Below are 21,862 nucleotides of genomic sequence, written 5' to 3'. Positions count from 1 at the left end.
TGAAGCCAATTTTGAACCCAGGACCTTCTGTTTCTAGGCCCGGCACTTAATCCACTGAGCCAGCTAGTTGCCCTTCCATAGTAGATTTAATTTATTTTTTTTAAACCCTTACCTTCTGTCTTGGAATCGATACAGTGTATTGGTTCCAAGGCAGAAGAATGGTAAGGGCTAGGCAATGGAGGTTAAGTGACTTGCCCAGGGTCACATAGCTAGGAAGTGTCTGAGGTCAAATTTGAACCCAGGACCTCCCATCTCTAGGCCTGGCACTCAGTCCACTGAGCCAGCTAGTTGCCCCTCCATAGTAGATTTAAGTTTAAAAAGAAATTTAAAAATTTAAAATTTAAATAGCAGTATAATGATGTCTTAGCCACATTTCTAACCAAACCCTATAGAAAACTATGGAGGAAATGAGAAAAAAATATTATTTGATAATAGTACAAATGAATTAATGAAAAACATTGAGACCTGCTTCCCTCATGAGTATGAACATACTCTCTAAATTTGGGGAGCATCTCTTTATGTCACACAGGATAAGTTTGCTTAGAAGAGTTGTGACAGACATCACGTGTTTCTTTTCCTCTTAGTGCCTTCCCTACCTTAATTATCTCCAGTGTATGTGCATCTTATTTGTAGTTTCCATTCTCTTTCCCTTCTTTAAAAAACTTAGCTCTCCTTTATCCTGATCCATCTAATTCAGGGGCTGTTACTTTTTTGTTTGTAATGGACCTTTTCATAATCTGGGGAAGTCTATGGATCCCTTCTCAGGGTGACAATTTAAGTAGAATTACAAAAGAAACCAAGCATCTGTGAAAATAAAGATCTATTTTTCCCCCATACAAGTATACGAACCCCCTGAAATCTTATGTATGGATTCCTTGGGGGCCATAGAACCTCTGGTATAGATGCTAGATGAATGGTGCATAGCCATTGTCAGAAGATCCTTTCCCCATTAAAGATGACACAAGGGCATGATTATATGGATGTCTTTGGCATGTGGCCTCTCCACCACAGTATTTCTTTCATACCATTCTTCAGGCAACTGAAAGCAATTCATAAACATACAATCAATGACTAAATTTAGGCCAGGAAGGGAGGTTAAAGATCATATTTTTCCCCTTTCTTCCTGTAAATGAGGGGTCAGGGAAGGGAAGGCTGACTTGCTGCCCCTCGTCAGCTTCTCTGGGCAAAGGCAATGGGCAGAGAGTGGGCATCTCTGGGGGGCAATTTGGGCACCCATGCTGGGTCTGATATCTCACTCCACTATTAAGCCATGTGAGGCTTGCATTTCCTTAGTGAATCACCATAGCTCATGAACTACAATGCTAATTATCATGCTCTGCTGCTAATCTTGACTGAGTAAAATCAGGGATTTGTGGAAGGTTGTAAACTCAGTGTGATTCCACAATGTGGTGTGGCTGCTGAAAGAAAAGTTAATTAGGGGAAGTAGAATTGGGGGAGAGAATGGGAGGGGGTGGAATAGGCCCACTTTGTTCTGATCAGACCACATTTGGATTATTGTGCCCAGTTCTAGGTGCTACTCTTTAAATGGACGTGGGCAAGTTTTCATGTGCTCAAAGGAGAACCATCAGATAAATAAGGCAACTCTTTAGAGTATGAAGATTGTTGGAAGAAATGACACGATTATTGGGGGGCAGTGCCAGGGGTCAGGGGTGTAGGATGGTTGTCTGCATATATCTGCATGGTTGTTACGGGGAAGTGGGATCAGATTCATTCTTTGTGGCTACAGAAGACAGATTTTAAAATCCAGGACCTCCTGGCTCTCAATTCAATGAGCCAGCAATCTGTCCCCATAGTAGGTTCTAAATAAATATTTATTGCCTGACTGATACATAGTAGTTGTGTGACATCTGGCTAGTCCCTTAACCTCAAATAGAAATGGGAGCCACTAAACCAAACCTAAGGATCCAGGTGGTCTGAATATTGACTCAGAAAATGAGAAATAACATTATCTGTGTCTTGCTGTATTTTTTTAATTGATTTTGCTAAATATTTCCCAATTATACTTTAATCTGTTTCAGATGACTCCTAGGTGTCGATGGCATGAGCTGCATATCTTTACACCTCTGGGCAGCTTTCTGAGACCCTAGATTGTAGAGAATGTGCCCATCTGTCCTGGTAGACAGGAGTTCCCTATATTCCCTACATCCATAATATTAGGAGAGCCCCAATTTCTATTCATATTCCTAAGAAATATTTCCTGGCAAGTAGAATAGTCCAAGAATAGGGCAGGTAATCTCACTCTTTGTGTGCCTTACCACAACCCAAGATAGTATCACCACCAGTATCTTTGACTCTGTTTTGAGCTTTAGATTAAAGCCTCAGTATCCCCATCTGTTAATTAGGCATAATAACTATTTGCAGTCTGGTAGTAATACTTAACATGCATTATCATTGTTATTTATCCAAATGGAAAGACTATCCTACTAAAGTGTACTTGATAAAAAATATGCAGCTCTTAATGGAAAACTTATCACCTTCTAGAACATCCCCCAGCATGGCACGGACCATGAAACAATAAGAGAGCAAAGACAGGATATGTTCCCTTCCTATTTTTCCTCTCAGATAAGAAACCTAATAATTCAGGAAAGCATCACAATAGAAGGCTATTTACAGAAGACTTTATTCGTGGGGTCACAGTTCATAAATGACTGGGAGATTTGAGTTCAAAGACCGGGGTATCCTCCCCTGGTGGGAATTGCTGGAATACTCCAGGGCAGCATTCAATGCAGAGGGCTGAGTCCTTTTCTCCAAAGCCTTGTCAGTGGACAGTTTCCCCAAGGGCCCCCCAGAAACTTTGGCTTCGCAGGCTCTGACTCGGCGGGCCACTCTGGACTTGCCTGTTTCAGTCTGTTTATGCAGAGGTGAAGGGTCAGTGGCTGAACCAGTCCTCCTCAGAGCATCCTTCCAGCTCTGTCGCTTTGTTTGGGATTCCCCAAAAAGCCAGTCTAGGGGGTCAGTGTTATTGCCCAGAGGCAGTGTGAGGTTCTGGCCACTGAAGCGGGCTGTGATGTCTTGCAGGGAGGAGGTCGGGCATGACTTCTCACTGTGTGAAGCCAGAGACGCATCATTGAAGGTCTTTCCTCTGAGTTTACATGGCCTCCATGGCCTGGTGTAGGGGAGACGTTGGGCCCCATCGAGCACAGAAGTGGGCTGGGCCAGCTGACAGATGGACTTCACGTAGTCATCAAGGCTCTGTGATGAGAGAAGGTCACTTTGGAGCTCATCGCTTTTGGCCTGGGTACCTCCCAGCAGCAGCATCTCTGAGGCCTCACTTATGGTTGGCAGGAGGGCCACTGAAATCAGAAGTCTGGACCTCATACCTTGATAGAGGAAAAAATAAAATCAACCCATTAATTGTGAAACTAGTTCAGGAGGAACCCCAGAGCCTGACGTGCAAACTAAAATGTTTATTCTCTTTTAGCATTCAGAAAGTCCTAATTGCAAACCACTAAGATTTGAAGGGGGGAGCAATTAGCTTGCTGAATTTAGCAGGACTTTCTTACTCTAGCTAGACACTGATGGTCTTTCTTAGAGGGCAAGAATAAGAGCACTTCTATAGAACACTTTTCAGCTTGCAAAATGTACTGCATATATTATTTAATCTTCTCAACCTGCTATTATCCCATCTTACAAATGGGGAAATAGACTGCCCATTGCCATACAGCTAGTCAGTGTCAGAGCCACAATTCGAATCCAGATTTTCCTGAAGAGGAGCCCAGAACTCTCCAGGCACCTGTTTTTGAGTCTTGCCTCTGACTCTTACAAGCTCTGAGCACCTGGACGAGTCACTTCATGGCCTTTAGGGCCTCTTTCCAGACTGGGATCCTTACTGTAGTTAGCCCCAAGCCCCTGGAGAAAGGGGAAAAAGTAGAAATAGCTTCCTAGTTTCCCTTTTCTGCAGCTCGGCAGCTTGGGGGCCCAGAAAGGCCAATGGTTGTTCCCTCTTTCTACAGAGCCATAGTTTGGGACTCCAAGTTTCTGTCCACACCATAATCCAATGCAAGAATATTCAGGACAAACTTCAATCATGTCTTTCAATCCCTACCTGCCTTACCCTCTTGTTAAAATTTAACTCTAGCTGGGGGGGGGGGGCATTGAATGGGATTTTTAATCATTAAAACAAACACCCAAGCACAAACCCAAGGCATCTAGGGTAGAATATGCTCTCACCTGCAATCGCAGAGGCTGGGCTGTGAAGCTCTGTCTGAGGTTGCTTAACAGGAGGGCTTCCTAAGGACTGAGAGGGAATCCTCTCCTCTGGCGGGAAGGGAGCAGAGGGCCAAGGTCCCTCCAGGGGCCCGAGCACAGAGTGCCTGGAGCTGCTGATGCCTGCAAGCCGGAGCTGCTGTCTGGCCAATCTGGGCAGCCCAGCAGCCTCTTATACCATCCCCTGGTCATAGATCACTGTCAGCTGTGGACTAAAAATAGCAGCCCTCAGGAAGGCTCTCAGAGGAAAAACAGGCTGGAACAGGGCTGGGTGTGCTCCTTTCACTAACCTCTCAGTAAATGTTTGTCTTAGATTCATTTCCCCAATGATTCAGTTATTGTTCATCTTACAGGCAGGGGGGGCAGTGTAAGAGCAGGCTGTGCTCCCCGGGCCCTTGGCTTGTGCACAGGCTGCCTCTGCCCTAATGGAGCAAAGGGCTCATAAAAGCTTTTCCGCCCTCAGCTAAAAACTGATTTCCATTGTTCCCCTGTACTGCTTTCCCACAGAAACAAAACTATTCTGGGGCTGCTTTCCCAGCCAAGCTCTCCTTTACCCTGCACCTGTCAGGTGGTGGAGGGATACAGCCCTTAGCAGCTAGCGAGCAGGCTGGATGTCCTCCTGGATATCAGCATGAGGCACCAGAGGGACAGGGCAGTGCTTCCAGCTTGGGTTAGGAAAGACAACTTTCCTGGAAGATGGTTGGAATGAATTTTTCTTTACTTGGTTTCTCCTTCTGAACTTTTCTCCCTTTTCCTCAAACCTTGTATTTATTTCACAGGCTAAACATTCTACAAAATCTCTGAATTATAAGGTACTTTATAAGAAAAGAAACTGTGTTCCAGACAGTGGGCTAAGTACTTTGCAAATATTTGATCTTCTCATTTGGGAGATAGGTGCTATGATTAATTTTACAGTTGAGGAAACTGAGGCAGAAATGAAGTGAATTGTCCTGGCTTACACATCTAAGAAGTGTCTGTGGTCAGATTTGAACTTGGGTCTTCCTGACTCCAGGCCCAGGGCTTTATCCACCACACCACCTATCTAGCTACCAAAAGGCTTTCCAATTTGTACCTGACCAAACAGCCCCTTGGCAACATCTCTCACAAATAGTAGGTAGCATTTATATTTACACTTTGAAGGTGAGCAAAAAGGTTTTACCTGTTACTGTATTTGAGTCCCTCAATAACTCTGTGGCCATTAATATCCCTATTTTTAACATAAGGAAACAGGTTAAAGGTAATCCAAGATTAAATAATAGTTCAAGACAAGAGAAGAATCTTAAGGGAAGGTTCGATCAAATGAGTGGTACAGATAATAAATACTGTAAGGTTTCAAAAGAGAAATAGAACACTGACCAAGGAGGTCAGGGAAGGCTTTATAGAAAGGATATTGCCTGAAGGATGGGTGGGATTGGGAGAGATATACTCTATAGGTTTAGGGAGCTGTGTGGGATAAAAGGGGAGACCGGTGAGAACGTGAAGAACACTCACAAGACATTGACTAGTTTGTCTGGAGGAGATAAGTTTCTTAAGAATAAATTATGAAAGTCCTTGAGTTTGGACTGGATTCTGTTTTCATTGGGAAACCACTGAAGATCACTGAATGGTAGAGATGTTTTAGAAAAAAATGTTAAGAAGAACCAATATGTAGTATGGAGTAGAAGGGTAAAAAAATGAAGTCTGAGGCCAGTTAGGAAAGTCTTGCAGTAACCCCAATCTGAAACTAAAGGGACTATCCCAGGGTGGTGGCTTTGTGATCAGGAAGGAGACATGTAAGAGACCACAGAGAACGAATTGGTAACTTACTAGATATGGGGGGAAGCAGAGGTAAGAGAGAGACAATTAGATCTAGACGGTCACTCCGCAGAGATGCTAGAGACAGACTGTGCTTTGCAGGGGTTAGTCTGTGTGATTATCAGCTTCCTTCTGGTTATAAAATGTTACGATTCTGTGACTCCATCAGGAGCTAGTTGTGAAGGAAAGATAAAGTCAGGAAAACGGGAAATCTGAGAGCACAGCAAAATATTCAAGACGAAATAATCCAATAGACATGTGGAATTGTGTGTGGGGGTGTATGTATATATGGTCCAAACTTGAATTTCTATATACATATATGTAGGATATAGAGTTGTACGAATATGGCCTCAGACACTTACTAGCTGTGTGACCGTGGGCAAGGCACTTAACTTTGTTTGCTTTAGTTTCTTTCCTTGTCTATGAAATGAGCTAGAAAAGGAAATGGCAAACTACCCACTATCTCTGCCTAGGAAACAGAGTTACAGAGAGTCAATACAACTGAAAAGCAACTAACCAACAAAAAACTAGAGTTCTGAAAGATTATACATATGCATGTCTATGTAGAAGAATTGGCTCAGTACTTTGAGTTTTACAGGTTTGGCAAAAATATTTTTATAATTTTATATACATGGGGAAGAAGAATCCGATTATGGACACGCAAACAGGTCCCACAGCCATGTTCTCTCTCAAAATGGAGTATGGCATCAATTTATAATACTAAAATGTGGTCGAAGAGATGAATTGGGGCCAAGAGGATAAAGAAGAAAGATCAATGTGCCCTCATGCAGTGGTGGGAGAGTGGGATAAAAAGTTGGGAGACGGTGAAAACATAGCAGGACATTGTGATGGAGTTGCTATCAGAGCATTCCGGAACAAATGTTGCATGTTGAACAGGTGCTTTCCATGGTCCTGCCTGGGGACACCATCCTTGGCTGACATTGTACATATCCCCACAGATTCTTCGTGTTAGCAATAGCTAATTGTACCCAGGTCATTGAAGTGACATCCACTCTTCTAAAAGCCCAACCAAATAGGATATGTCTAATTTAATTTATAATTTATATATATAATATATATTATATAATATAATTTATAGATGTTTTAGGGCATACCCAATAAATCAATAAGTATTTACTAATCATTTAGGATGTACAAAGCCCTGTGCTTGGTGCTAGGGATACAAAGAAAAAGCAGAAATAGGACCTGTCCTTAAGAAGCTTCTATTCTAATAGAGGAAAGAACACAAATATGAGTGCATGTGTGATGTTCTAGAATAGATGGAGGATAGGTAGAATTAGAAGATTAGGCAGGGGCAGTCAGGGGACCTGAGAGAGTCCTCTTATGGGAAGTTAGGTGTAAGCTATCTTAAATGAAACAAAAGAGTATAAGAGATAGAGGTTAGCAAGGAGAAGATTCCAGACATGGTGGATAGTCAGTATGCAAAGATATGGAAATGGGAGATGTGACACTGAGTTAGAGAGGAACAGAGAGGCACATATTTAACTCTAGCTTAGGAGGAGGATGAAGGAGCACACAAAATTAAATGCTTTCTTCCTCAGTTCAAGGAATAGAGTCTCTTAAGTTGCCTACTTCAAGCCACACACCTCTTCAAGAAAAGAAGGGAATGATTCTATTCTTAAATCCAAATTTTTGTTGTTGATGTGGTGCCCTGAGATACAGAACCCATTAATATTTGACTTTTAAGTCATTGGCAAAATGTGGCTTTGGGGAGCCATTTCAGTCACGTAGCTCATTGCTGTTTTGTTCCATTGTGTGTCCCTTGTCTCAGGCTTCCCATTAGTCTGTCATCAGGCTTACTATTGAGTTTGTATTTCAAGTATATTCAGAACTAGGCATGCATTCAAGGTTCAGGACACAAACAGCCAGAAAATGCATTTGTTCTTTAAGTAAATAAATAAAGAGCAGAGAGCTGTGAATGAGGAAATAGAAATTCTGAATTATCTCCAAGTCTTTGATCGACCCTCTGTTCTGTCTGTCTTCTTACACTTTCTTTTCAATGTCTTTCTAAGATGAGTGAGGCTGTAGTCCCTGATCAGACCACATCTGCACTGTTTGTTGTGTTTGGCTCCAGGTCCAACATATTGGGGAAAACATTGGCATGTCCAGGGGAAAGTGACTGAGGTCAGGAAGGATTTGGGAGGTCATACCATGTAAGAACTGGTTGTAAGTAGCATTGTTTTAGCTTGAAGAAGAACAGTTTGCGGGGCAAGAGATGGGGAAAGAGACAGATGATAGTCTCACTTTTGAAGGGTTGTTCCTCTTATTCTAGAGGATGGAGCTAAGAACAATAGCTAGAAATAGCAGAGAGGCAGATCTGGGCATGATATAAGAATTTCCAAAAATTAGGGCTGTTTCCTAAAAGGGATATTTTGCCTCATAAAGTAACAAGTTTCCTATCACTAGAGGTTTTCAAGGGTGAAAATCACGGCCATTTGTCTGAAATGTTGTATAGAGGACATTCCTGTTTCAGGTAGAGAATTGCTAGAATTTAGCTGACAGGTTATACCTAAGAGGCCTCCTTAAAAAGACGAAGGTACTTATTTAGTACTTGTGCTTAACCAGAAACAACGTTCCGAGTGAGCATGGTTCCAGCTGTAAATTGTGGGAGAGAGCATAGGGGAAGTTTACGTTTTGTTTCATTTATCAATTCACACAGGACGTCTTTCTACAAGTTTATGCTAGCCTTGTCTCTGATTCGTGGACTAGATAATTGGATGAATCACAACATGAAACCTTGTTAATTAGACCAAATGTCAAGGTGTCCAAAATAGATGTACTATTTCCTAATTGATTCAATTAGGGTTTTATTTGTTTGTTCTTAGCTGTATTGGGGAAAATAAGATCAATCAATAATAATTTACCGAGCATCTTTGATATGCTTGGCACTGAGATTACACATCCTAAAGCAAGAGCATCTTTTCCTCTTGTTGATCTTACATTCTACCAAGTTAAAGAAGGTACTGGGGCCACTACTTTGGGTGGATGGGATTCTTGATAGTTATTTGATAAAGGGACATTGTTTATTCCATAACTAAAAACAAACACTCTTCTACACCATCCCCAACAAATGATTATTCAACTTTTTACCTGAAAATCTCTAGTGAGAAGGAATCAACTTATTCCCAAGATAGGCCATTGTACTTATGGATGGATAGATAGGTAAGAAAGTTAGAAAAACCCAAAGATGGATGGATAGATGGATAGATGATAGCTAGCTAGCTAGATAGAGCATTAAGTACTTACTGTGTACTAAGCACTTGGAGTATAAATACAAGGGGAGAAAAAGAGCCAGTCCCATGTAGCTATAATATGGGAAGGAGGTAGAGTAGAATGAGACTAAGTTAAAAGTTTAGGTTACATAGGATCTATATCTTAGTTGGAGGATCCAGAAAGTCTAGATCTGCTTCCTAGAGTAGAAGTTAGTGGATCATCCTATTTTCAAAGAGCTTTGAGTAACAAAGAGCAGTGGATAATCTTCCTGGAAAAGCAACTCTAAATTTGGAGCCAGGAAACCTGGGGTCAAATCCAACTCTGATATTTACCTTTTTGAGACTTAGCTGCCTTATGAGGGTGAGGCTACAAGTTATCTCTAAGTTCCTTCCAAATCTAAATCCAATAGTCCAAAAAATAGGTTGGGTCCAGATTACAACAAACCTAAAATGCCACCCAGCTGATGCTCTGTCTCCCACCTCTGTACATTTGCATTGACTGTCCACTTGAAAAATTAATTCGATTTATTCTCATGAAAACCCTGGGAGGTAGTTACTATTGTCCCCATTTTATATATGAGGAAAGTAAGGCCAACGTAGTTTTAGTGACTTGTTCAGGATCTCACAGCTGGTAAGTGTCTGAAGTCAAATTTGAAGTTGGGGCTTCCTGATTCCAAATCTATTGCTCAGTCCTACCACCTAGATCCTTTAGGATAGGGACTCTTTCATTTTTATCTTTGAATCTGTGTCCCTAGTACAGTATATATAAAGACACTTCCTAGAATTGAAATATAGAAGGAACCCTTAGGACCATTTGATGTAGGAGCTTTTATTCTGGGGTCCCTGGGTAGAACTTGGAGGGGGGACATTTTTTACATCTTTATTTTCACTAACCTCTAACTGAATTTAGCACTTCAGTTATGAATGTAGGTACCAATTGTGATTCTGAGAAGAGGTTCCTTACCTTCATCAGGCTGCCAAAGGGGTCCAGGATACAAAAAACTGTTAAGAACCCTTGCTCTAATTCACACTTGAGGAAACTGAGGCCCTGCAAAGTGAAATGAAGTACTAGAGCTTAGTAAGCAGCTTGGACTTTCCTCTCCCCCAGTCTTTTGCTCCCCAAACTAATGTTCTTTCTCCCACACCATTATCACACCGCCTCTCTTCCTTACAACAACAGTACAATATCAGTATTTGATCATTTCCTATATTGAGAAAATTCCTAGAAAGTGAAATTAGTAAGTAGAACAAACTGTGTACGGAGGAAGGGAGGGGTGAGAGGGACCAAACAGAATATCAATGTTCTGGGAACTTTAGAAGGTAATTGTCCATCCTTGAACAACCCAAAACATTTCCTAAATTTGGTCCTCTTTGCAAAGATGAAATAAAGTCAGCCCAGGGTCAGCCAGCCTGACTCACACTGAACCATAATAAAAATCAATTGCCCTAATAAGGGAGATTTTTAAGAGGCCCAGTTAAGTCAATGAAGAAAAATCTGATTAAAAAAAAAGGCTCATTATGAGGATGTTAGGAGTTGAGAGGTGGTGTGTGACCCAGGGAAGGGGAGGAAGGTGGTGGGTGACTGAGTGAAGAGAATAAAAATAGTTTTTAAAAATCTGCTTCACCTTTGAAATTAGAAAAATAGTTCATCTTTGGAAATCTCATCAGATGAAATGTCTTCCTTACCTCTCAGTGGAGAGGTTTGTAGACTCAACTTACAGTCTGAAACTTTTTGGGGGGGGGACATTTGTTAATAGAACTTTTATCTTTCTGGTTTTCTCAAGATAGGAGAGACAGGAGTGGGCCTGAAATAGTGGATTAGTTAGGTGGACTTCTGGGGGGAGAAATGAATTAAAAAGACAGGTCTTTATATGAAAAAGAAAATCTCATTATAGACTGACAACGAAGTAGATTAGGGAACCTGCTGGTTGATTCATTAGTTCTCATCCCGCTGCTAAATTGGGTGCCTTATTTTTAAAGCAATACTTAGACTTCCTAAAGGCACAGCTAAGTGGTACTATGGATAGAGTGCCTGGAGTCAGGAAGATTCATCTTCATGAGTTCAAATCTGGCCTCAGGCACTTACTAGGGACCCTAGCTAGTCACTTAACCCTATTTGCCTCAGTTTCTCATCTGTAAAAATGAGCTGGAGAAGGAAATAGCAAACTACTCCAGTATCTTTGCCAAGAAACCCTCTCCTGGGGTCACAAAGAGTTGGATGTGCCTGAAAAATGACTGATTGAGCAGGTCTCATAAAACTTAGTGCATGTTGAAATTGAATTGAATTCTTCACTGTGCATAAGAGTAAAGGTAAAGGCACAGATATTTGGAAACATTGGCTACTTCAGGAATGCTTTGGGTAACTTGCCTTTGAGTTGTAGTTTAGAGATTCATTCAGGCACACATACCAGTGCAGTTACACTAATTCCCCAGGGTCTTGTCCTGACACCCTTTCACCTTTGGCTCTGCTCTTAGTCTGACTGATGGAGGGGAGGGAGAGTAGTTCACTTGCAGATAACTGAGTTGACCATACATAGGAAATACAAGTCAGCTTAAAATCCATTAATAGTAACTCATTAGAGAACTGGAAATCATAAGGTCGGAAGGGGAAATTTCTGGTCTTGTGTGTAGGAACACTTCTACCTTGAGATTTCTATTTCCTCACAGGCTAGGCTGTACGTGACTGAGTGTACCTCGGCTGTGTTCCTGAATTAATTCTGACTCATCAGATTCATCCTTAGTCTTGCTTTTTTCTGGCCAAGTCTGGGTGGGATGAGATGTGAAAGTGCACGGCTCACGTTTCCTTTTGCTTGGCCCTCTCACGTACTAAGTGCCATGCAGCACGTGGGGATGGGCGAGTTCTGAGACCAATCTTGAAACTGGATAATTCTGGCCTTGAATGTCTTTATGTTTTGTCCCTATCCCCAACTTCAGGAAGAAGGCGAGCTGATCATCGAAGGGCTCCTCAACATATCCTGGGGACTGAGGCGACCCATCCGGCTCCAGATGCAGGATGATAATGAGAGAATCCACCTCTCAACTGCCCCATGGAAGAAAGACCTGTCAAGTATAAACCAGTGAGTGGGCCAAGGGAGAGGAAGCACCCTTGAAGCACCCTTGATTGATCCCCATAATTCCCTTGCTACTCTAGACATTCATCCAGACTCTTTTATGAGGCCAGAGCCAGAGTGGGAAAAGGGAAGGACCCAGAGAAGTTGAGGTAGTTAAAAGAGAGGATATCAGGGACATTCAAAAATGGAATGTCTTGGCTAAAGTAAAAAAAAGATCACTACTGATTTCAAGTTATCAAGCATGTATCAAGGACTTTCTAAGCCCTTGGTACTATGCTAGGCACTGGGTATGGACAGTCTTCTGCCCTCGGGCAGTCTCCTTAAGTGACCTGTCCAGAGTGTGCATGGACTACAGGTAGTAAAGAGCAGGAACAGGATTCACATCTAGGTCCTCAATTCCATATTCAGTGATGAATTCTGCTCTACCATTATGCCCCTTCTTAAGACTTGGCCAGAAATCTTTTCTCCACTTTAAGCATGTGTTCCATCTATAACATGGGTACCACCTGTCTCACAGGGTGACAATGATAACTAGCAATGATTAAACACATGCTATATACCAGATAGTTGAAGCTGGGGATAAAAACAAAGAAAAGAAATAGTTCCTGCCCTCAAGGAGCTGACATCCTATAAGAGACAACTCAACACATAGACGTACATACAAAATAAAGACTGGGTAATTTACAATGGTGAGGGTGGGAAAAGGACATGCAAATGGAACTTTTAATCTCTCTTTTTCTTAACTTTTTTTTTATGTTATGGATCCTTTGCATAGTCTATCGAAGCCTTCAGACCATTTCTCAGTAATGATGTTTTGAAAAGTTTTAAGATTACAAAAGAAAATTTCATTGAAATATAGTTTTCAAATTAAAAAACAATTTCCTAGGGCTGAGTTAAGAATCCCAGAGCTGGAGAGAGGATTAAAGATCTCATATAGGAGGTTGCATTTGACCAGATGCAGGAAGACAGCTAAGGATTCAGAGAGTTGAGAGTAAGGAAAGAAGGAATTCCACAGATGCGAGACCTGAGGGCAAAGACCCAGTTATCTGAGATGGAATGATGTATTTTAGCGAGAGGAAGAAAGCCTATTTAGTCTCAACTAGAGAATTCATTCAATTGCTATGTAAATAAAGCCCTATACTAGTAGGGGAGCCATTATTGATTAACATCAGATGAAGGTTCTTCCTCCTCCTGGGATGGCCTCAGAGTCATTGGGTTTCCTTGACTTGGGACAGCCACAGTATTCTTTATGAAAGTGACTTTATCTCAATTGTCCAAGTGTCCTTGCTGCCAGGATTTGTGATCACAATTCCAGAAACCTATGAGTCTGATCTTTAAGTGGCACCCAGGCCAAGATCTCACCGTTCTTCCAAAATCAAAATAATAATAACTAACATTAATCTAGTGCCTGCTATGTACAAAATGCTTTACAAATATTATCTCATTTGATCCTCACAGTATTTTTAGCCTTGTTTTACAGATGAGGAAACTGAGGCAAACAGATTGCATTATTTGTCTGAGGTCATATAGCTAGAAAGTACTTGATTCTAGATTTGAACTTGGGTCTTCCTGATCTTAGACCCAGTGCTCTATCCACTGGGCCATCTAGCTGTCCCATGAGGGCAAAGGAGTATGAAAAGCAACACATTTTTGGAAGTATTTGTCAAGCTGTTATGGAAATTAACTCTGTTGAACTTTCCTTCCTTCCTTCTTTCTCCTCCCCCATTTCTCTTCCTCCCCCTTTCTTTGTTTTTGTTTAAAATCATTTATTTAAACCCTAAATTATGGGACTTCTTTGTCATTCTCTTCTTTCATCCCCTTTAAAAAAAGAAAGATTTATTTCTGTCATCATGGTGGCTCTCTTGTGTTTCCTTTTCTCCTGGTGTGAAATACCAGCTTTTGGCTTCTGCTTCCTCTCCCCTCCTTTGTCCCTGACATGAGAAGGCATCTCCCTTGGTCCCTTTGGAAATGAGAAGCCTTTTTTTTTTAACAACAGAAAGCCTCAACATGGTTACTATCTTTTCAGAAAAGGGCTTCAGCAAGGTGCTAGGGAGACCATCGAAGAGTCAAGCCCTCATGCTGCAGTGACCTCGGAGAGCTCTGGCACTGACTCAAGTAAGTGGGGCACTTCCTATATGCATGAGCTAACTGGGAGAGGACAGAGAGAAGACAAGATGCTACAGAATTGCCCTGTAGATTATATAGAGAAAGGTGACTTCACAGGCGAGGTTTTTCTCAGGGCTAGTGTTTCCTTCCCCTGTAACCACGTTTCTAGTTTGTATATATTTTGTATCTACTTGTACATCTCTGTGCTATTTCCAGCACAAGAATGGAAGCCCTACTGGGCACTTTGTGAAGTGCTGCAATATTAAGACAAAAAAAGACAGTTCCTGCCTCAAGGGGCTTCCATTCTGTTGCCCCTGAGAAAGGCCTTGTGTAAGAGGGAAACTTTGGGCTGAATCTTGAAGATGATTCAGTATAAAAAGATGGAGATGGGAGGGAAGTGTGTGAGGTGTGGGGGACACTTATGAAAAAGCATGGAGATTGGAGATGGATGTTGTGAGGGATAAGAAGTTGGCTGATTTCGCCAGACCACAGAATACATAAAGGAGAGTAATCAATCAATAAGTATTTAGTGAGAGTTTACAGTATGCCAAGCAGGCACTGTGCCATTCTCTAAAGAGACAAAAAAGAAAGCTAAAACAAGCAGCTTCCATTCTAACAGGAAGGGCAACATATATATAAATAGGTCCATTCAAGGTACATACAGTGTAGCTGTAAGACAATGTGTAACAAGTCTGGAAAGATAAATTGGAGCTAGATTAAAGGATTTATAGGTATAAACTAAGTCATCAGGCAATCTCTGGTCTAATCAAGCCACTTAGAGTCTCATTTTTTCTTCTTTGACCTCCAAAATCTCCCTAAATAGTCTTCTGTTTGATTTGTGTCCCCTTGCACAACACCCATTAAAGGTCATTCAGTAAATATCATTAATTTCTGACTAAACTAAGCAAAAATCTGGCAATCTCTAATGGATAGGCTATTCTAAAACCTATCACTGCATTATTGTATGCATTACTTCTTTTCTTATTCTCTCTATATATCTTGATCTACCTACTTGGACAAAAGAATAACAGAACTTGTATCCTAGCCTCTTGTACAATTTTAGGTTTAATTATAATAATAAAAACTAGGAAACTACTTAATGATTTTATAAACATAAATTCCTTTTTTAATTATCAAAGATAATTTATTTTCCCAATTCCATGTAATAACAAATTTTCAACTTACATTTTCCAAAATTCTAAGATCCAAATTGTCTCCCTCTCTGTTCTCAGATATAGTAAACAATTTGATTTATTTTATACATGTGCTATCATGCAAAACATACTTCCATGTTGGTCAAACACAAGTTCTTAATACTGTTTTGTTCCTGAGTACAATTATGCTATCATATTAATTATTGCCCACTATTACCTTCGTATTTTTGTTCCCCTCCACACCAGTTGATTCTATAAATGGTGAAGAGGAGACACCACAGCTCATGAGGACAAAAAGTGATGCAAGTTGCATGATTCAACGAAGATCAAAATGTCGCGCACTGGGAGAAGCTCAGAAGATAAAACGACATCGATTCTCAATCAATGGGCATTTTTATAACCACAAGGTAATCTTTTAAGACTAGCACTTATAGCACATTTAGCCCATTTACATTAAGGATTAGTATCTGAACCCAAGAAGAGATGGTCAATTATAATGTGTATTCATACGGGTGAAAGTCAGTTATTAGAAAACAATTATGACTTTTTAATCAGTATACTCTATGTAGAGTTTTAGAATTGGAAGGAAACTTAGAGGTTGTGCAATTTTATTTCCTGTTTGAGTCCTTTCTTCAGTAGCTCTGACAAGTGGTGAGCAACTCAGTATCTTATGAGATACTACATTGTTGGAAAATTCTTCCTCATATTGAACCAAAATCAGCCTTCCTGCAAATTTGACTCATTGGTCCTAGGTCTTCTCTTTATAGCTGTTGAGAATACGTCCAATTTATCTTCCACTTGATGCATACTCTGATATTTCAATGACTTCATGAGCTCATTGGTATGGATATTCCCTCCACTGATGCACATGGACTCAACTGTGCATTTTTATTCATGTTTTCCCATAAATTTCCTTTACAGCCTTTCCTCTCTTGACTTCCTATCCCTTGTTCCCAATGTTCTATGCACCTTCCCAACCATCTTGGTCACCCTTTGGTAGACTTGTTCTAACTTCCCCTCATAAAATATGACACCCAGAATTTAGTACAAAACTCTGACCATGGTAGGGCACAGTGGGTTTTGTAGATATTTGTAGATATTGTACCTCTTTTAATACTTCCAAACATGTGAATTGGTCAGGCACACTAGCCCTACCCACTGGGCAACCTAACCAGCATAGAAGCAGTTGGATGTGGTGGGGAAAACATCAGACTTGAAGAAAGAAAGGGGCTCAAATCTAGCCACTGATATTTACTACCTTCCTAAACATGGGAAAGTGATATAACCTCTGAGCCTCAGTTTCATCATCTATAAAATGGTGGTGATAATGCCTATGGTACCTACCCAACATTTTATGAAGCTTAAATGAAGTATAATGTATATAAATACTTTATACTAATTAAGAGCTATAGTAATATAAGCTATCACTTTTGATTAAATGATTAAATGAGTTTAAAGGGTTATTGGAGGTGACTCAGTGGATTAAGAGCCAGGCCTGGAGATGGGAGATCTTGGGTTCAAATCTGACCTCAGATACTTCTTACCTGTGTACCCAGGGTTACAGAGCTAGGAAGTATCTGAGGTCAGATTTGAACCCAGGACCTCTCTATATAGACCCACTTAACTGCTTCCTGATAATTCTTCATAAGTCTTCATTTAATTTGCCACAGCAGAAAAAAAGTGTTGCTCAACTCCAGGAGTCTTCTCCTCTAGTAGATCATTCAAATTGCATTTTATACAATGTTTGCCATTGCCTCCAGGCAATATTACAAGCAGGGCCTTCCTTTAAATCACTGGAACAGGCCCTTGCAGCCCTAAACCTGCCTTACTTACAGTTTGAAGTACTTTGAATCCTAAGCCCTTAGTGTTATATTGCTCTCCTCTCCCATATCTGTGATGAACATTAAATTGATTTATAAGTGAGGTGATTATTTTATAGGAGGTTGCTATAGGAACCAAGTCGATTATTTGTTGAATGCCTTATTATCCTAGTCATCCATCATTCCCATTTTATAAATTAAATAGATTACCTTGAGACATGCTACACTGACCTCAGCAGATTGCATCATTAGGTAAACAGAAAGGTAAAAGGGAAGCAATTGTAACTATAAATAGAATGAGGCGATTGGAGATAAAGGTACAGGTGAAGGCTGGTCCAGATTTTGTGGCGAAAAAGAGCCAAGAAAATATGTCTCTAGTCTAAACAGCTCTCCCATCTATCTTATGGAGTGAAGAGGTTTACCTGAGGAACTTCTCTCTGACAGGTAGATGGTAGAGTGAAGTGTTGAATCTGGAATCAGGAAGATCAGATTGCACCTCAGATATTTCCTGGCAGTGTGACCCTGGGCAGTTCATTTAACCTCAGCCTGAGCCCTGTTACCGATGGTCATTGTAGATTCTTAATCCCTGATGTTCATATCAAAGGACAATGATGTCTACCCCCAGAATTTCCTTTGTCTGCCATTGGGAGAGGCGCGTTCTTGGGTTGTATGGATCATGGATCCATTTCTTAGATTATGATGATTATCAGTATTGCATGATAAACTCAACCTGACCGAGGGATGCTTGTTGATTTATCTAATCTTGAACATCATGACAATTCAGTGCTTTTTTAGCAATTTAGTGCTCAGCTTGCCATCTGTCCAATTGGTTCATCATATGGAGCTAGCCAAATAAATATGTCAGATCACTGTGAAACATGGAGCTCCAAAGAACAGAAAATAAATAAGCCACATCAGGCAATGGAGAGATGCGTGGTGGCTGTGAGCAGCTTGTATAACATGAATAAAGAAAAACAAAGTAAAACCAGAATAAAGGATGTTAATAAACACTTGCTATGTAAGGCTATCACCAAAGAAATGTCTGATCCAAAAAGGAGATGGACTGGCCATGAAGGAAAAGTGAAGAGATGGTTACTAGATAACCAACCAGTCAATATCTTAGTTTTCCTTTTTGCTCTTGCTAAGTAACAGTTCTAAGACAGAAGAGCAATAGGCGCTAAACAGTTGTGGTTAACTACTTCGCCCAGTCACACAGCTAGAAAGTGTCTGAGATCATATTTGAACCCAGAATCTCCCATCTCCAGCCCTGGTTTATATCTGAGCCCCCTACCTGCCCCTCTGTTGGTATCTTTGTGGTATCAAATGAAATAAAGAAGAAAAACAAGATATTCTGTGGCCATTTGATGGGAGTACATGAGAAAACTATTGCACAAGATGGCAACAATCTACATCAGTGGATGAGAAACACTCACATTGATGTGATCAACAATCATTTGAATGAGGAGCTCATTAATACTGAGCCTGATCTTACATAGAATAAACAAATTACTGTGCTTTATAGGTTCACCTATGAAAATGGGAATTGATTCTTCCAGGTTACCTTTTGGCAAATGAATTTTTCGAGGACATTGAACTCGAATTTTGTAGAGTTAAATTTACCTTCCTAGAATGAGTACTAGTTTCCCAAAGAGAATTATGTGTACCATAACAAAAGGCCTCTTTCTCATTTTGTTTTGCACCGGGACATTAGTTTACAGCCAGGCAAAAGGGTTCCCAGGGCATCACAATAAGGAGATTTTGTCACTCTTTCAAACTAGGAGACCTTGACGACATTTTTTTTGAAAATACAGAACATTTTGGTCATATTTGTTGAGTAATTTTGTTTTTCTCTGAATGGTATAGTGCCTGCTTTAGCTCACATAGAGATTTATTCAAATGCTATTTTTATCACAGGAAAAGGTGATTTAATTTCCGGAACAGGCAAAGGTTTCTGATTTATCCTACTGCCTGCTGGATTCAGCTGTGTGTCTCTTTGAGCGAAACATTTCCTAGCTTGAACTGGGGAGGCTGCCATATCGTTTTTGGCAGTGCTCATATCAGTATTGGCCCTAAAGCTAGATGGGAGAAGATCAACATGAAAACAACAAATAATGAGGACGTGTTTGATGCCAAGACCTTTCTTCTCCTTATAAAGCAGAACAAGTCTGCAGCCTCACTGCTTAGGAATGGGTGTCTCATTTTCAGGGTATTTTTCTTCTATGATAATGCCTTATATTTTATTGGTAACTTTTTTTCTAATCTAGCTAGTTTTGATTTTGCTTTTTAATTTTTAAATTCAATTCCATTATTTTCAGTTAATAAAAATCCATTTCTTTGCTTCTCACTTTCCCCTACCCCCTTTCTTAAAAAAGAAATAAAATCAAAATCTTTTACAAACATATATGGTCAAGAAAAACAAATTTCCTCCATTGTGGAGGCCATGTCTAAAAAATAAATATATCTCAATCCTATTTTCTGAGCCTATCGCCTCTCTGTCAAGAAATGGGTGAACTGTTTCATCACAAAGCTTCTAGAAGAGTGGTTTCTCATTGTATTCATCAGAATTCTAAAGGGTTTGTCTTTCCCGTAATATTGTTATTATGTAAAGGGTTTCCTGGTTCAGCTCATTTCATTCTATATCAGTTCATACGAGCCTTCCTAAGTTTCTCTGACATGATCCCCTTCATTGCTTCTTGGCACATAATAATATTCTGTCACATTCGTGACCATAATGCATTTAGCCATTCCCCAACTGGTGAACAATCCTTCAGATTCTAATTCTTTCTCAGAGCTATTTTGTTAAGAAATCTCCTTAGCTTTTTCCAGTACTTCCAATTTGTCCCACATTCAAAAGACTAGTAAGTCATGCTCTTGACCACAGTAACTGTTCTGTGTCTAAGTTTTTTGGCATTTCAAGATGGAGCCACAATCTGGCACCAGACTACCTTTCCAGACTTCTGGCACTTTATGCTCCCCTTTGTCCTTTCTCAGTAATTGCTAACTTAGCTATTCCCTAGCATTCCATCTCAGCTCTCCTTTACAGAAGCTCTCCCTCCCACCTGGAATATACTCCTTCCAATCTTCCCCTTCTGTTACAGTTCAATTATGAGATGCCACTGACCTCGATAGCTTTCTAATCTAATCTAGACCTAAAAATGAATCTCTCCCACTTGACAAGTGGATTTCTAGTCTTGGACTGTGGCAAAGATAGGAATGAAATGTGCCAAGTCACGGAGTCATATATATTGATGGTGAGTCATTTTAATTGTGTCCAGTTCTTCTTGACTCCATTTGGGGTTTTCTTGGCAAAGCTACTGGTCCTTCTCCAGTTCAGTTCCCAGATGAGGAAACTGAGGCAAGGTTAAGTAACTTGCCCAGGGTCACACAGCTAGCTAGTGTCCAAAGCCAGATTTGAACTTAGGGCTTCTTGACTCCAGGTCTAGAATTCTATCCACTGTACCACCTAATTGCCTTGTTTGATATTAAATAAATGCATGTGAATTTGGTGGTTTGAGATCTAGGACTTTTGATATTCAGGCTTGGACCTTTCTCCTTTGAAGGGCTGAGTTAAAAGCAGTGGAGAGGACAACAGGAAACGGGGCAGTTTAAGCCTCTTGTGTTATTCAGTCATACAAGAGCATTCCTCTTTGAGAGTGGATTAGCATTTTGGCCTCCAACCCAAGACTGGAGCTCAAGGAAATTGCCTCTTCTATGTGTGCAGATAAATAGGCCCCTTCAGTAAATCCTGGAGAGAAATCAGCTAATCTCCTAAAAAATATCTGTGTACAAGCAAAACTTTTCATTCTTTTGTATAATTCTAGTGTCTTTCATAATAGTCCTGAAGGAGATACACGCCTGTGTGCACACATGCTGAAACCCCAAGAAAATCACTTACAGGTCATGCTCCAGTTTGTTCTGAGCCATATTTCAGGGAAATGGATACGTCTTACATTTGGACCAAGATGGTAATTAATATATGTGAAAAAATAAAATAGGTCTCGCAAAATAAAATGTAAACTGTTGCAAGACCTTTTCATTCATGACTATTATTCTTGTTTTTATCCTCCCAGCTATTATTATAGGACCTCTGCTCATCATCAGGTGTTAGTGGTCCCTCTGCTCTTTTGTGTTAGTTCTCACTCTTCCAGCCTTGTTTGGAGGATTCTCTAGTAGAAATTTTCGATCATCAAATCAGGTTAAGATTGGGGAAACTTATCTGGTGCTTACCTGACTCATAGTAAGGGCTGAAAAAATATTCATTCATTCACTCACTCATTCATTCATTCTGAGGCACTTTGTACTAGGGCCATGGATTCTTGAGGGCATATTCTAGTGATTTCCCCCACCCAGAGGGGACTGACTATATCAGCCAATTGCTTTTGTGTAAAGTAGGTTTAGCCTGGGTGGGAGATTTCTTTAGTATCTTTTACTATGCGGTAATATTGAGTCTCTTTTGA

At 40.5% G+C, this 21,862-nt stretch overlaps 2 protein-coding genes across 4 annotated transcripts in view; one reads left to right on the top strand and one right to left on the bottom strand.

Annotated features, from left to right (window-relative positions):
• RASSF4 (Ras association domain family member 4) overlaps positions 1-21,862 on the top strand; it is a 68,994-nt gene that overhangs the window by 36,312 nt on the left and 10,820 nt on the right. For all 3 annotated transcript variants that reach the window (XM_007478105.2, XM_007478106.2, XM_016428189.2), the window contains 3 exons: positions 12,189-12,331; positions 14,352-14,440; positions 15,832-15,992. In XM_007478105.2, the coding sequence (XP_007478167.1) occupies positions 12,189-12,331; positions 14,352-14,440; positions 15,832-15,992 (393 nt within the window). The remainder of the gene's footprint in view (positions 1-12,188; positions 12,332-14,351; positions 14,441-15,831; positions 15,993-21,862) is intronic.
• Positions 2,625-4,480, bottom strand: DEPP1 (DEPP autophagy regulator 1). The gene is made up of 2 exons (XM_007478104.3): positions 4,192-4,480; positions 2,625-3,341 (listed from the first exon to the last, which is right to left on the bottom strand). The coding sequence occupies exon 2, from the start codon at positions 3,337-3,339 to the stop codon at positions 2,653-2,655; it is 687 nt and encodes a 228-aa protein (XP_007478166.2). The 5' UTR covers positions 3,340-3,341; positions 4,192-4,480; the 3' UTR covers positions 2,625-2,652.

Source organism: Monodelphis domestica, chromosome 1 (assembly GCF_027887165.1).
Source record: "Monodelphis domestica isolate mMonDom1 chromosome 1, mMonDom1.pri, whole genome shotgun sequence".
NCBI classification, from domain to species: Eukaryota; Metazoa; Chordata; class Mammalia; order Didelphimorphia; family Didelphidae; genus Monodelphis; species Monodelphis domestica.
Note: the sequence above shows the minus strand (reverse complement) of the source record. Positions and strands in the feature narration are given on the sequence as shown.

What these genes read in the sequence shown, in the direction of transcription:
- DEPP1 (XM_007478104.3), bottom strand. Translation starts at nt 3,339, where the DNA reads ATGAGGTCCAGACTTCTGATTTCAGTGGCCCTCCTGCCAACCATAAGT.